Source organism: Myotis nattereri, assembly GCF_964212035.1.
Source record: "Myotis nattereri genome assembly, chromosome: 18".
Taxonomy (NCBI): domain Eukaryota; kingdom Metazoa; phylum Chordata; class Mammalia; order Chiroptera; family Vespertilionidae; genus Myotis; species Myotis nattereri.
Genome location: NC_138093.1, coordinates 29,820,332 through 29,836,598, shown reverse-complemented (window position 1 = coordinate 29,836,598; position 16,267 = coordinate 29,820,332). Strand labels below are relative to the sequence as shown.

General features: G+C 45.4%; 2 protein-coding genes across 4 annotated transcripts in view; one reads left to right on the top strand and one right to left on the bottom strand.

Annotated features, from left to right (window-relative positions):
- Window positions 1-2,200: 2,200 nt before the first annotated feature.
- Window positions 2,201-5,558, bottom strand: LOC308534313 (uncharacterized protein). Its single transcript, XM_081112776.1, has 2 exons — window positions 5,036-5,558; window positions 2,201-3,331 (listed from the first exon to the last, which is right to left on the bottom strand). Exon 2 carries the CDS (start codon window positions 3,197-3,199, stop codon window positions 2,249-2,251), a length of 951 nt encoding a protein of 316 aa, XP_080968902.1. The 5' UTR covers window positions 3,200-3,331; window positions 5,036-5,558; the 3' UTR covers window positions 2,201-2,248.
- A 388-nt stretch (window positions 5,559-5,946) lies between these two features.
- The window catches only part of RCOR3 (REST corepressor 3), a 40,838-nt gene continuing 30,517 nt past the window's right edge, over window positions 5,947-16,267 (top strand). For 2 of the 3 annotated variants that reach the window (XM_081112774.1, XM_081112773.1), the window contains exons 1-3: window positions 5,947-6,303; window positions 6,701-6,757; window positions 14,963-15,040. In XM_081112774.1, the coding sequence (XP_080968900.1) occupies window positions 6,144-6,303; window positions 6,701-6,757; window positions 14,963-15,040 (295 nt within the window). In that variant the 5' untranslated portion in view covers window positions 5,947-6,143. Of the gene's footprint in view, window positions 6,304-6,700; window positions 6,758-14,962; window positions 15,041-15,126; window positions 15,606-16,267 lie in introns of those variants that run through there. The other variant, XM_081112775.1, reaches the window with a different exon arrangement.

The following is a 16,267-nucleotide window of genomic DNA, read 5'->3' as shown; positions in this document are numbered from 1 at the left end:
GTAATCACCTACTAAATGTTTATCTCTATCCCTGCTTCTATCCTTGCTATCACTGCCATAATTTAAGCCTTATCATTTCTAGACTACTTCAACAGCCTAATTGATTTCTTTGCCAAATTCAATTTCCATCTACAATATCATTTGAGCCAAATCACTCTCTTGCTTAGATCTCTCTGGTTCTTTTCCATTACCTGGAGAGTAAATTGCTTAACCCTATGACTGCTCTAAAGGGCTTTATGTAGGTCAGCCCTTGCCTACCTCTCCAGTCTCATCCTGAATTGACTTCATGCCCAGGAATACAAAACTATTTGTAGTTTCCTGACACAATTCAAGGTTCTTTATATTTTTCACACTTTTCTCAAATATTTTGCTCAATATTTTCCCCTATAACTTGCGCATATTATGTCCTGTTTAAGAAATATTTGACTACCCAAAATTATAAAGATAACATGAGTAGGCATCAAGGTTTCCTGTTTTACACATGGATATTCAATTGACCCAACACCATCCATTGAAACGTCCTTTTTTTCCCTCCACATTTGTACAGTGTCACTTTTCCATAAAATATTCACATAAGGATTTGTTTGGGAACCCTATTCAGTTCTATTGGTTTACCTTCTTTTTTTTAATATGTTTTTTTTAAACTTATTTTATTTTAAAGAAAGGAGGGGAAAAACATGGATGTGAAAGTGAAACATGGATCACTGTCTTCCCCATCCATCCCGACTGACAGGGGATCGAGCCCACAACCTGGGCATGTGTCCTGACTGGGAATGGCGACCTTTTGGTGCATGGATGACACACTCAACCAACTGAGCCACACCAGGGCTCCATTGGACTACTTTCTAATATCTGGGAGTATAAATCCTCCAACTTTGTTGTTCTTCCAGATTGTCTTGACTATTCTTGGTCTTCTTAAATGTCCATATAAGTTTGAGAATCAGCTTATCAATTTATGTGCACATGCACACATGTACACACACACACACACACACAAAACCTGCTTTGATTCTGTTAGCGATTAGACTAAATCTACAGATCAATTTGGGGAGAACTGACATTTTTACACTATTGAGTCTTCTGATCTATGACCACAGGCCACCTATCCAGTTACTTGTGTCTTCTCTAATTTCTCTGAAGACTACACATCTTTCATTTAAATTTAATCCTAGGTGCAAAGGGCTGGATGCTGCCCCAAAGACATTAGGTCCTAATATCTGGAACCTGGAAATGTTACCTTATCTGGAAAAAAAAGGTCTTTGCAGATGTGATTACATTATAGGTTCTTGAAACAAGGGATAATCCTGGATTATCCAGGTGGGCCCTAAATGCCATTACGGTCTTTGTATGATAGAGGAAGAGGGAAATTCAAGACATACACAGAGAAGGTAATGTGAAGATGGAGGCAGAGATTAGAGTGATGTGGCTTCAAGCCACGGAATGCCAGCAGACACCAGAAACTAGAAAGGGCAGGGAACAGATTCTCTTCAGAGGCTCTGAAGGGAATAAGACCCTGCCTTCTTGATTTTGGACTTCTGGTCTCCAGAACTTTTGAGAGAATAAATTTGTTTTAAGCCACTGAGTTTGTGGTAATTATAGCAGCCGTAGGATACTAGTACGCTACGTATTTCATATTTTTTTATGCTAGAGGCCTAGTGCACAAAACTCGTGCATGGGGTAGGGGGGTCCCTCAGCCCAGCCTACACCCTCTTCAATCTGGGACCCCCTCAGGGGATGTCTGACTGCCTCTCGCAATCCGGGACCACTGGCTCTTAACTGCTCGCCTGCCTGATCACCCCTAACCACCTCTGCCTGACTGCCTGATCACCCCTAACCACCTCTGCCTGACTGCCTGATCACCCCTAACTGCTGGCCCAATTGCCCCTAACCTCCTCTGCCTCGCCCTGCAACCGAGACCCAGGATTCTCTCCTCTGGCCAGTCACAGGCACCCAGGACCCGGGCTTCCCTCCCTCTGGCCAGCTGCAGCCTCCGGGGACCGTGGGCAGGCAGCCTTTCCTGGGCTGCAGCCGCAGGTGCCTGGGACTGCAGGATGGGCGGCTTGTCCCTCTTCTGGGCCTCAGCCTGGCTGGTCCCCATTCCTCTCTCGCGAGCTCATTTGTGCCTGGCTGGTCCCCATTCCTCTCTCCCCAGTGTTCTGAGCAGTTCTGACGTGAGGGCGCGAGGGTGTGACAACCATTTGCATATTAGCTCTTTATTATATAGGATTTCTTTTAAAAAATTCATTTTCTAATTGTTCAGTGCTTGTATCCTATATAATAAAAGGTCAGGGACCATAACCGTAACGAGCGGAACAGCCGCTCGACCAGTCGCCATGAGGTGCATTGACCACCCCTCAGTCTCTCCACCCTGGCCTGCGAGTGGTGGAGGGCAGGGCGGTGAGTGGTGGCGGGAGGAGCGATGAGCTGTGGCAGGCAGGGCAACGAGCGCTGGTGGGCGGGGTGGTGAGCGACCAGCAGCTGCAGGCAGAGTGACCAGCAAGGAGCGGTTGCGGGCGGAGCGAGGAGCAGGGCGGTGAGCCACGAGCGGCGGTGGGCGAGGTGGCGAGCGATGAGGGGCGGCCGGCGGAGAGACAAGAGGAGCAGTGTGCGCTGAGCAGCAGCGGGCGGGTTGGCGAGCCACGAGCAGCGGCGGGCAGGGCGGCGAGTGACGAGCAGCGGCAGGGGGAGGGACGAGTGGCAGTAGGCGGGGTGGTGAGTGAGGAGCGGTGGTGGGCGGTGCGGTGAGCGATGAGCGGCTGCGGGCGGTGCGGCGAGTGACGAGTGGCTGCGGGCCCAGCGATGTGGCGGCGGGCGGAGCGACACGTGGGGCGGTGAGTGTCGAGTGGCGGCGGGCGGGGCCGCGAGTGACGAGTGGCTGAGGGTGGGCTGGCAGGCGACGAGCAGCTGTGGGCGGGGCGGCCAGTGATGAGCGGCTGTGGGCAGGGCGGCGAGCGACAAGCGGCTGCAGGCAGGATGGTGAGCGACGCGTGAGTGGCAGCAGGCGGAGCAATGAGCGGCGGCGGGCGGAGCGACGAGTGATCAGTGGCTGTGGGCTGGGCCGTGGGCGATGAGGGGCTGCAGGCAGGGTGGTGAGCAACAAGCTGCTACGGGCGGAGCGGCGAGCAGGGCGGCGAGCAACGAGTGGCTGCAGGCTGGGCCACAAGCGACGAACGGCTGCAGGCAGGGTGGTGAGTGACATGCGGCTGCGGGCGGGGCGGCGAGCGATGAGCGGCTGTGGGCGGGGCGGTGAGTGACGAGCAGCAGCGGGCAGGGCGGCGAGTGGCGGCAAGCGGCGGCGAACTACTCGTGCATGATTTCGTGCGCTGGGCCTCTAGTATAAAAAATATAATTGAACTTTATATGCTGACTAAATCCAGCAACTTGCTAAATTCACTTAATACCAACAGTTAATGGGTTATAATTTTACATATAGACTGTCATAATTTCTCCAAATAACACATTTATGTATTTCTTTCCAATCCTTATATACATTTTTTCCTTGTATGTTTGCCATCGCTGAGATGTCCAGTACAATATTGAAGTATATCTTCAATATTTTGATTTTGGAACTATGAGAATGTGCCAGTATTATCTGTTCCAAATTTAAAGTACAATGAAAATACAAGAAAAAAAATTAAATAAACAGCCAAACAAAATAACTAACGCCCTTTTCTTAAATGCTTAACGTGACTGCCTTATTGGACATTGTTTATTAACCCTTTCTTAAAGCTTTCTTCTTCCTTGTTCAGATTCTTCTATTCCTTTAACCCAAAAGACATTCCCAAAATTTTCTCCTTAAGTCGTTTCTTTTTCTAAAGTTGTCCTGTTAATTATTGGGAAATCATTTTAAGGCCCTTTATTATTCTTCATAATCAGGCTATGTTCCCATGTTCCTTTTCTTCAGGGGCAAAATAGAAACTTCCTTTTCTTTTTAAAAATCCTATAACCTTCCCATCTCCCTCCCTGAGGTCCTTCTCTTAAGAGTGGAATGCAGTCTACCTTGCTCTGCCTTCTTTGCTGTACCAAAAAAAAAAGAAAAAGAAAAAAAGGTGTAATCTTTTTACTTTAAGGATTTTATTATTAATAATAATCTTTTAATTATTAGCCCTAATCTTTAATGTTGTGCATGTAACCGTATGCAGAAATTCTTTTCTGTGGAAAAGTGGGTGTTGCAAAGTTGGGTGTCAGAAAGCTGGCTTGCCCAGAGGACTCAGAGTGACATTTCTTTGTAATTCACTCAATTCAGAGTCTGGCCTTTGTGTTACAGGACCCGAGATGCTGAGTCATGTTCATCAGAAGCTCGTGTATAAGACAGAAGTACCAATGCATTGACAGTGAAAAATATAACTGTGAAGGAAAATGGCTATTCATTTCATTTGGCCAGGGCATTCTCTCCTTATAGAAAAATCCTATGGGAATTAAAATAATATTCACAACTGTAGTTATTGAATAAAAGGAATAGAATAAAAAGGTTTAGTTGTATGATTTAAATATTAAATGGAATTCTACCAGGCTTTGATAGAGATGAAACCATCTCCATTAACAGAGCCAGACAGATTTTGTACTGCCCCGGAGATTTTCCCCTTTAGACATGGATTCTGCCAAATATTTACTTCCCAGGCTTTTCCTGGCTCACTGCCTGATTTCTTTGAGTGAAGGCTTGCTCCAGTCGGGGGTGGGGGGGTGCTTACTTCTGGTTTGATCCACTCTGCATGGGCCTAAAAGAGAATTCTTCCAGGGCAATCTTTTTAAGTGTTTGGGAAATACCTTACTGTTGATCCTAACTACTACCCTTGCATATACCTCTGCATAGTGAATGCTCACAGTTCAAACACTCATGAGGGAAGAAAGAAAGAAAAAAAATCATCAACAGGCCCCAACACCAGGCAGCCTGGCACGCGGCCAAGGCCCTCAAATCTGGTGAAGGAAAAACGCAGTTCCCTGTTCCTTCTGCCCTCATGCAATCCAGAGAAGCATTACAGAGCACATCTCCTGCCAGGCTGCAAACCCTGCCAGAATGCGGCTCTTGCCTCACCTCTGCTTCAGGGCTCCGCCCTCTACAGCTCGGCCCCAAGCCCTGACCACAGGGCAGCAGCACCCACTGGGCAGGCGCCAAGTAGGCAAGAACCCCGTCCTCATGCCACCACTGACAGCCCCCACTCCCAAACTAATGCAATAGCAAAAAAAAGGAAAGAAAAAGAAAAAGGTCAGAAGAGGAAAACGGGGGTAAAGGCTTAAAAAAAAAATAAAACTCTCAGCAAAATAGAGCTGCATTGCTCAGCACTGGCAACTCAGCTCGGTACCATCGGTCTCTTCCTGGGAATCAGGTCCCCGTTCAGGGACTAAGAAACAAAAACTGCATTTAAAAAAAAGAGGAAAGCAGCAAAAACTGCGGCGTTCGGGCCTAGTCGGCTCGGCCTGATGGGCCCGGGAACGCGAAGGTCGCCAGCTCCACTGACCGACTCCATGGCGGGCCGAGCGCGCGCCACCAGCACGGAGCCGGCGGAGGGGCCCGGAAACCGAGCGGCCGGCCCGCCGCAGACCCAGACGAGGGCCGGGCTCTAGCTGGGGCCCACCCGGCCCCCGCAAACCCCTCGGAAAAGGGGGGCCGCTCCCCGGACTCGGGCGCCTCGGGTCGCGCCTCCCTCCGCGCACGGGCCGCGTTCCTTCCGCCCGGAGAGGGCAAAGAGTCCGCGGCTCCGCGCGCGCCGCCCCGGCTCCAGGGCGCCCCCTAGGCGGGCAGGCGGCCGCGCCGCGGCGGCAGCTTCACCCGGGCCCCGTGGAGGGGCCGCGATCGCCGGCGAGCTGGGCTTCCCCGGCCTCCCCGCGACCCCTCCCCGCGGCCGGCACCTCCCTGCGGGGCGGAGTGATACTGGCGGCGGGGTAGCGCGCGGCGCGGCCGAGCGGGGAGCCCGGGGTGCGCGGGGAGGGCGGAGGGAGGAGGAGGGAGGCGGGGCCGGGGCGGGTGGCGGTGAGGCGACTGCGCTACTGCCGGACCGGGGCGGTTATGGCGGCTCCATATTAACACCCTCCTCCTCCTCCTCCTCCTCCTCCTTTCCCTCCCGCCCGCACTCCTGAGCGATCCCCCCCTGCACCCCGACGCCTCCCTCTCCCCCGCACCTCGCCCCCTCCCCGCATCTACCATGCCCGGCATGATGGAGAAAGGGCCCGAGTTGCTGGGGAAGAACCGGTCGGCCAACGGCAGCGCCAAGAGCCCGGCGGGCGGCGGCGGCGCCTCGTCCACCAACGGCGGGCTGCACTTCTCGGAGCCCGAGAGCGGCTGCAGCAGCGACGACGAGCACGGTGGTAGCCCCGAACTCCTCCCCGCCAGCCCGCCGCCCCCTCCCTCCTCCCCTCCCCCAGCCCCCTCCCTTCGCCGCGCGCCCGCCCTCCCTCCCCTCGGCGCCCGGGCGCTGCGGTAGCCTCGAACTCCCGGTGCAGCGCTGCAGCACCCCGCGACCCCCGCCCCCGCCCCGGCCCCCGCCCCCCCCGCTCCCCGCCCCCACCCTCTGCCAGAGCCCCGAGTGCCCGGACTTAATATCTTCCCAGCCACCCGCCGCTTCTTTCCAGATCCCTCCACAATTTTTATATTTTATTAAGTGTCTCTTTTTCTCTCTTCTTTTCTATTCTTATTCTCTTTCTCTCTCTCTCTCTCTCTCTCTCTCTCTCTCTCTCTCTCTCTCTCGGCATTGCTTTGCAGATGTTGGGATGAGAGTCGGAGCTGAATACCAAGCCCGGATCCCTGAATTTGATCCAGGTAGATATTTAGATATATTTTTTTCTTTTTTCGCTTAGGCACAATGCTGTCTCCCTTTGGCTGGGGTTGGTTTGGGGTGCACGGGGTCGAGGGGGGCGGATGGGGCAGAGGTCCGGGTGTGCAGAGGGGATGCAGGGCCGGGATGGGCAGGCGTCTCTGGCGGGGAGGCAGGCTGTCAGGCTGGGCAGGGCTGGGACACAGGGCGTGTGGGCAGATGTGTGCATGGCAAGGTGAACATGGTTTCTTTGGCGGCTACTTTCCCGCTGGTGGCATCGCCCTTCTGCCCTCCCCTGAGCTCAGGGCGAGGTCGGGGAGACCTAAGGGAGACGGCCCAGGGCGGGTCGGGGGGCCGCGGGGCCGCGAGCTGGAGGACAGCCTGTGCACACGGGCTGTGTGTGAGCATCATGCCAATGTCACTGGCCGGTCGGCCGGCCCTGGGGAGCGAGGCGGCGGATGCCCAGGCTGCTGCCACGGGGTCGGAGCCCAGGGCGAGAGCCTTCCCCAACCCCTACGCCCCAGGGATTTCTTTCTTTCTTCTTCTTTTTTTTTTTTTCGTTCTTTTTGGCTGGGTGGTGTAGCTTTGCTCCAGACAGCTCTGCAGAGTGTTGGAGCCAAGGAGAGAAAGGGATGGGGGAGGGGGGAGGCGAAGCCAGAGGCACACACCTCGCTCTCGAGCCAGCCCTGGGAGTCAGACCGCAGGACAGTGGCGGCAGCTGCCAAGGAGACATTTTCTCCCGGAGCAGCCAGGTTCCAGCGTCCTCTGCCAGCCGGGCGTGCGGGCTCCCTGTCTACTTTTCTACAAACAGGTTCTGGCGGTCACGGGATTTCTGCCTGGACGGGGATTGGGCGAGAGTTCCGCATATGGAGGCGCCCTGGCCGGAGCCTCCCGCGGTGGAGCGTGTTTCCTTCTCCCAACCCCACCCCAGACCCTTCTCAGTTCAGGCTTTGAAGGCGCTGGGTTTGGATTTTTTTATTTTTTTTATTTTTATTTTTTTTTTGCCCGCTCATAATGTTGCATCTGCGTTAGATATTAGTAGGGCTCAGTTGTATTTTCTTGGGGAAATCGCGTGTTTATTTGATTGTAGGGTATAGCTGGCAGTGCAAAATGACTTTTACTAGCCATTGAGAGAGTTGTAGGTAGCAGCTGTTCCTGTTCAGAGAGAGAGAGAGAGAGAGAGAGAGAGAGAGAGAGAGAGAGAGAGGAAATAATGGGTGTTAAAAAGAATTGTCAGTGCGGGCTCTTTTTCAAAAGGTAAAAACAATACAAGAGTCTTCAGCCAGATCTGAGTTGCCCTCTAAATGACATGGTTCTTACTACATTTTACTCAGAGCTATCAATGTGGGTGCTGGTGGGCTTCAGATGATTGTAAAGGTTTTATGAAAATAGTTTTCTTTGATGTAGCTAGTCGGTGAACGGCACGTTCATTCCCGATCCTGTTTGTCTCAGGTTTGAGCAGGACCGTTGGAAAGACCATGCTTTGGCTTCAGGTAGATTGAGTTCAGTTCCCAGCTCTTATTTTTATGCTCTGAGCAAGTCACTGGTCTTCCCTAAGCCTGTTGCCCTACGTATAAAATGAAATTAAAAAAAAAAATTCATGGAATTCTTGCCAGGGTTATGTGACTGGGCAATAATTCACGGAAGATTAAATTTCATAATTAAGAATGATTTCCATACATTGATACCTTTTTATATTTAGGGCTTTTATTGGGACTCTGCTTTTTTGGAAATAGATAAACTTATTTCCAAATTAGAATTCAGGCGCCAGAATTATTTCATTTAACAAACATACCTACCTTTTTGCCCGACTAGTTAGGTTTATATAAGGGTCTTGTGTTGAAAAGCCAGATTTCATACTGGAACAAATTCGTGCATCATGGCCTGATCACTTTAAAGCAGCGGTTCTCAACCTGTGGGTCGTGACCCCTTTGGGGGTCGAATGACCCTTTCACAGGGGTCGCCTAAGACCATCGGAAAACACATATATAATTACATTGTTTTTGTGATTAATCAGTATGCTTTAATTATGTTCAGTTTGTAACAATGAAATTGGGGGTCACCACAACATGAGGAACTGTACTAAAGGGTCGCCGCATTAGGAAGGTTGAGAACCACTGCTTTAAAGCATTCTTTTGTTTCATAATAGACTAAATACTAGAACAGATTTCAAAATTTGAAAAATAATTTTAAAATGCAGACGACTTTTTTAGGTGGTTTACATGGCCACTATTTGGATTATCCAATTTATCATCATATTTTGCTTATTTTGAACCTATGAACATTTGTCAGGGGGAAAAAATCATTGAAATATTATTACTTTTGAAAGTTATATTTTCAGTTTACTTACTGAGACTACAATTGATACTCTTTATTAGAATAAGGATAAATGTCACATTCTTTAAATTCACTTATTCATTTTATCCTTAATCTCCTGTAGAAAAATACTTAACCAGAGGGCACAACTAAAACCAGTTACCATTTAAACTTAGGTCATTTGACTCTTTATCACAAGACCCCTAATCAGCCAGTGTATAGTTGTCTATAGGTGTTATAGGCAAATCTTTTCAAACAAATGTAGCTTGCAAATTATTAGACAGTTTTTTAAAGGAGATATTGACCGTCTATGCCATTCAACATAGTACCACTGCTTTATTTTATTCTGAGTGTTACATTATTGTGTGAAGTTTTTATTTCACACATCAATTTAATATAATTGGGTGAGAATTTAAACATTTCCTTAGAAAAGAGAAAAAAGATTTATTAATGATAGAAATTGAGATATGGTAGCTCTTCTCTCTCCCTTTTTCTTTTTCATGCCATTAGCTTTAGCCTCATAAACCACTTAGTCCATCTTCATAGAGATTATTCACCCATAGCCATCTAAGACATTTAGAAGAATTCCTTAGGTGCCAAAATTATTATGATCAGAATGTAGGAAAAGTAAGGGGTTTTGTGTGTGTTTCAGAGGGGGGAGGGGATACATTTATGGGAGGAGATGATGATGATGGTAGAAATTAAACACAAAGAATAAATTATTAAATGACTTTTAGAAAAGATGAGAATTGAGATTTAAGTTAGAATTACTGAAGTTAGGAGATTAGGAATATAGAGTGTCCCCCAAGAATGTATACATACACTTTGAATAATTATAAAGGTAGCGTTTATTAAAATACATTTTATTCTCAAAACTGAGCTATCAGCTGTTAAAATGTGTGTACATTTTTGGGGGACACCCTGTAGTTTACATTAATTAATAAGCCATTGTGAAGAATGCCTTTTATAAAAATTTGCTAACTGGATTTCTGATTATTTTCTTAGGTTCCTTTTCTTTTGATTCTTTACTAGGCCTTTGCCTACTGACTGTGCTTACATCAGAAGGCAGTTTTGTGTAGTGATTTAGAGCTCCGCCTCTCACCATACGCCTTTTAGCTAATACGGCACAGTGACCTGGGACAAACCGCCCGCTATATCCAGACTTAGTTTTCTCGTTGGTAAAAGGGAGAGAATGTTAACTATAACACAAGATTAAGTGAAAATTAACGCATATAAAGAAGTGTTCTTCAAAATAATTTACCTGCATACATACACATAAGATAATTTTGAAAAAAGCGTCACTTAATTTCAAGTTGGCATCTATCTTTTGTCATTTATTTTAAACTAGAGGCCCAGTGCACGAAATTCGTGCATGGTAGGGTCCCTAGCAGCTGCCAGTGGCCGGAGCCTCCCTTCCCCAGGGCCTCCCTTCCCCGGCTGTGGGCTGCCAGCCAGGGCCTGCCTTCGTTCCGCGCCTCCCCCTGGTGGTCAGCACACGTCATAGCGAGCCGTCAAACTCCCGGTCAGTCAAACTCCCGAGGGGACACTTGCATATTAGTCTTTCATATATATAGATATATAGATAGTTGAGAAATGTAATCTTCAGTTTATTGAAAATATTAACACTTTGAAATAAAGCTTTTATATTCTTATTTTAAATATATCCAATTAACTATAAATACTAATGTGATGGTATCTATTCTATAGAATATAACAGGCTCCTAACAATCTGAAAGTTTACATTGTTTCTTTTTGTCTTTGAAATTGTTTCCATACATTTTCCCCACAGATTTTTATAATGTATTTTTGTGCTTGAAAGTGCTTTATTGATCACCTAATTTCTCTACCACCATAATATGTATTCTTGTTAACAAAGGTGCTAAGTGTTAAAATTCTTTTGGCTTGAGTTATTACCATTAATGCACAATTGATTAAAATTCTACTAGTCACGTGCCTTGAGTAAAGGAGAGCTTTGCCAATAGCCTTTGGCACTACAGAAATTTTAAATTTTTAGGCAGTGCTTTCTTTTTTTTTAAATCCACAGAGGCAGGAGAGGCTTCCGCCACCGCCGCTGCACTCACCAGCCGTGAGCCCAGCTTCTGGCTGAGTGGCACTCCTGCTGTGGGAGCACACTGACCACTAGGGGGCAGCTCCTGCATTGAGCATCTACCCCCTGGTGGTCAGTGTGCATCATAGTGACCGGTCATTCCAGTCATTCTGTTGTAATGGTTGCTTAGGCTTTTATATTTATAGACTAGAGGCCCAGTGCATGAAATTGGTGCACTGGAGAGGGGTCCCTCAGCCCAGCCTGTATCCTCTCACAGTCCAGGACCCCTGCTGTCAATAACCCCAAATAGATAGGCCCCGCCCACTCAGCTGGGGCTCCACGATGAATTGCCCCTTCAGAAGGAGGCCCCGCCCACCCACTGCAGTGCCACCGCTGGTAGCCTGGGCCTTCCTCTTTGGGGTGATTGACCGCGGGATTTCTCCATCGATCACCTCAAAGAGGTAGGCCCTGCCCACCTGCTGCAGCGCTGCCATGGGGTAGCCTGGGCCTCCCTCTTTGGGGCAATTGATCCCGCCCCCATAGAGGGAGGCCCCGCCCACCTGCCACAGCTGGCTGGTCAGTAGCCTGGGCCTCCCTCTTTGGGGCAATCATGGAGCTCCCCAATTGATCGATCGGCCAGTGGCCTGGGCCTCCCTCTGCAGGGCAATCGTGCAGTGATGGCCGGGCCCCCAACCAATCGCATCACACCCGCCTAGGCTGGTCTGGCACCAGTGCCATAGAGTGGTTGTCTGGAAGGTCATCCGAAAGGATGTCCAGAAGGTCGTCCAGCTGTCCAGTCTAATCAGCATATTACCCTTTTATTATTATAGATATTGTTTAGGGAGTAATGAGAAAAAACTATGTGTTCAGTATAGATACAACCATCGTAGATAGGCCTAACTACATAGTACATGTCCCCAACAGCATACCATTTCTTTTCCAAATGTTTTGATCCCGTGGTTGGTTGAATCTGTGAATAATGTGGTCCCCATGGATACAGAGGGCCAACTGTGCTTTTGTTTGATAGTTGTTGGTTTTCACCAATTGGTCTCATTAATATACTTCACTAACTGTAGTTAAGAAGATCTAAAATTTTTCAAAGGGATTAAACTTTTAAGGGTTTCATTTAACATTTTTAAAAACTTGTTCAATAATTTCATTTTCAGAACTGTGATCCTACTACAGTTTTTTAACATTGTGGTAACTTGCTACCTAGGTTTTGGTTGGTTGGTTGGTTTTTTAATCACTTCAAAAGTTAGGATGCTTCTAAGGCTTGGTTATTTTGTTTGTGAGTCAAGTTTGATTCTCAGTACTATTCATGAATATCAGACAGTTTTGAGATATAATCTTCAATATTGTTACAGATAAAAGTAAAGTTTTAAACTTTGCGTTTGTGTCCTTTAAATATTTTAGTTCATTTCGACTTTTGTCATGGAAATGGTGAAACTTGATTGAATGCAAAGTATCCGGGGGGATAAAATGTTTTTAATACTACGAGTTAATTTCTAATATTATTACAGAGGAATCAGGTTTAATTTGTCAGAAAAACTAGAAGGTCATTTCAGCTATTCAGTCTCCTTTCCAGAGGGTTGATGAGAGGGGGTATCAGCCACTTGTGTTAGAGCCCCATAAGGTGTTACTCATTCGTACTCTTACTTGATTGATAATATGAGAAGAAGCTCTTCCAGAGTAAAGAAAGGAACTTAAGAAAGAGCTGTTTTCAATAACCATGTACTAGGGATATATAAGCATTATCCAAATGCTTACCATTTGCTGGCTACTTTATATTAACTCATTTAATTTTTGAACAACTCTGTGAAGTAGGAACTCTCATCATCCCTATTTTTAAAGATGAGTTACAGTGGGGCACAGATACATTTAATAAGTTTGCTCAAGGTGACAAAGCTAGGAAGTAGCAGAGCTGAGTTTCAAACTTGGAGTGTAGCTCTCTGATGATTACACTCTTAATCATTATACTAAAAAGTATCTCATTTTTTGTGAACATCAGTCATCTCTTGGCCTTGTTGAGACATATATGATTGAAAACAGTGGCGTCCATTTCAAGGGTTAGGGAAAGAACATTGTGAAATGCCTAATTAGGTGTTCTCTGGTGCCAGGCACGATTATTCTACAAATGCCCCCCTAGCTGTTAGTGCCCACAGCTTGGGTACCAGTCTCTGTCAGATCTTACAATGCTAAGAATTTTGGGGAAAACTTAACTGTTATTCTTCATGGGGGAAAATATTTTTTTAAAGTTTATATTCGTTTAAGAGATATTTAATGAAGATATTTTAATTCAGGCCTTCTGTAATGCAAGAATCAGATGCAAGAAAATGTTTAAATATTAAGCATAATATACTCTTAAGACTTGAGACTTTCCCTCAAGGGCATGTACCTTGGTTGCAGGTTCCCTGGCCCTGGTTGGGGTGCATGCAGGAGGCATGTGTCTCTCTGTCTCTCCCTCTCCCTTTCACTCTCCCTAAAAAAAAAAATTCAATGGAAAAATATCCTCGGGTAGGATTAACAACAACAAAAAGACTTGAGACTTAATGCAAACCTTTGTTGCAATCTGTGCTTAATTAAGTAGGATTTAAATTATAATCCATTGTGAAAAAGAATTAGTGCCATTTTAAAGGATTGAAGTTTAGGATACTCATTTGAAATAGCAATGGAGTTTAAGTAATAAAGGCTTCTGACCTATTTAGATGGGATGTCTGTATTATTTCCATCAAATGGCTTGGCTCTCTTTTTTTGTGTTTTTATTTTATGTGTTTAAAATCAAATATATATTTTATTTTTTAGCAAGAGAAAATAACAAAATTTAATACATAGTATGGAAACCTTGCATGCATGAGGGAGTCAGAGACCCACATGCAGAAGAGGGTCAGAGATAGACAGAAATTGTGGCCATGAGTTGCTGGTAGCTATCAACACCTTATAAAAATCAATTCTGACATGTTTATAAACAAGTCTTCTTAAAATAGGCGGCCACCAATGCTTCATTTGTTGGTAGTTTGAATTACCTTGAATGTACCTATGAATTAGGAAGAAGCCAAGGAAAGACCAGACCTCATGGGCATGTCCTTGGCTCTGGGATAGCTGTGTCAGGCACTCGTTCATTCCGTCTGTTCTTCATTTACCTGCTGTTTATCAGTAGAGCTCGATTTTTCTGACTCTTTAGATTATAACAGGTTAGAAGTAAAATTAGAAACAAGCCATCGTGTGCTCCGAGAGTAGAGGCAGATTCTCAAATTACTTTACAAAGAAGTCGCATTATTAACTTGGACATTGTTTTATTTTGTTTTCTTCTTACACAGAGCACATGCTTTTGTAAATGTAAAATGTAATAAGTGAAGTCTAAAAAGGAATAGCTGGCAGACTTCTAGCCAGGAATAAGATTAAATAAAAACTATAAAAAGCAGATACAAGTATTTAAAACTTACAGTAATCTTGGCCCATTTAGATATAGGGCAAAACAATTAACTTACCACCTGAGGTATTCTCTGTGGTTTTAAAAGAGTTTTTAATGACTCCTAAGTAATGTATACAAGGTTAAGCCAGTTATTATCTATAAAGAAGTAGGGATGTGTAATGTACTTAAAATCTTTCTTTTTAATTTAAAGGGGGGTAAGCTTCAGTGTTTATGAAATTTCCTTCATTTTTATTAATGGGATATTTAATGTATTTGATGCAAATCTGTTTTCCTTCTCTTTATTTTTCTGTACTTTGTCTCTTCGCCTTCCTTTGCAGGTACTATAATAATATAGAAATAAACTAATCTTGGTTATACTCATTTTGAATGTAAATAAAAATCCATCGTATTCAAAGTAATTAATTTTTCCCCCAGGTGCTACAAAGTACACAGATAAAGACAATGGAGGAATGCTTGTATGGTCTCCATATCACAGTATTCCAGATGCCAAATGTAAGTTTTCTGAACTTGAACATTTATGTCAATAGGCATCTACTAACCAATTCAAAATGCAATTTTTATTTGTTTTGGGGTCTCTTAGATTCTCATAAGAAAAAACAGTTTGTCCTTGTTTTGTTTTGTTTTGTTGTGTTTGATGGAGGTTGTTATATTAGAATGTTTTTCCTTTTGAAAGGTAGTGGGTTGATCATTCCAGTTTGTGTCAGGCCCAGGAAGACAGAGGAAACCTAGGATCTGATGGCATTTTGCTGCTTAAATCCTCAAGCAGGGGAGGGAGTTCCTATGTAGACATCTGCCCAGGTTTTTCCTCAGTGTATGGAGATGTAAAGAAAAGCCTTCCAACTTCAAAGAGCCCACTGTCAGTACCATGTTAAAGAGGAAAGGGGAAAGAACTGACTCCAGCAGCCATCAATCAGGTCATCTCTGTGCTCTCCATTTCTGGACGGAGGCCTTCTGGATCATTGACCATGCACTTCTTGAATCATGGTGTGGCTTTAGACTTCAATGTGATGTAGCGGACCTGATCCTTTGCGGCACATCAGATATAGGAAACGTGCAGGTAACAAAACTAAGATCCCCATCCCTCCATTTAGTTACATTGAATTTACTAAAACAAAAGAACCACTGAACAGCTCCTTTAGCAGCTGTAAAATAAGCTGGTCTTTTAAAAATATTTACTAAATCTTATAGCTGTCCCATGATGGTTTATTTAGAAAAGTAATATCATATAGTAGTAAGTCTAAGTATACTTATTGATGCAATAAGAGAACTCAAAGTTGAAAACTGAAAAATATTCTGCATACCAGATCACTTTTCCTATTTAAGCACTGTTGTGTTTCTTTGGCTCACTCATAGGCAAAGGTTTTCATTCATAAACTGAGTATCAGAGTGTCATTGGCTTTTGCTTTTTTAGCACTGTTTTTATACAGTGGTGCCTTTCTGAGCAAAGTGATAAACAAAATTCAGAAAACCAACATTTCCTGATAGTATGGTGTTCATGTAGAATATCCAACTGAAGGTCTAGGGTTATGCATTGAAATCACTTGGGGGAATTTTAAAAAAATAAACACTACTGATGTCTGGTCTCTTGTCTCAAACCATCAATCAGAATTTTCAGAGGTGGAGCCTGGACTTACTTTTTATTTATTTATTATTATTTTTAATTTTCACCCGAGGATATGTTTTTATTGATTTTTAGAGAGAGAGGGAGAGGTAGAGAGA

Coding starts and splice junctions, on each gene's coding strand:
- LOC308534313 (XM_081112776.1), bottom strand. CDS start 3,199: ATGTCACTCACCACCCTGCCTGCAGCCGTTCGTCGCTTGTGGCCCAGC.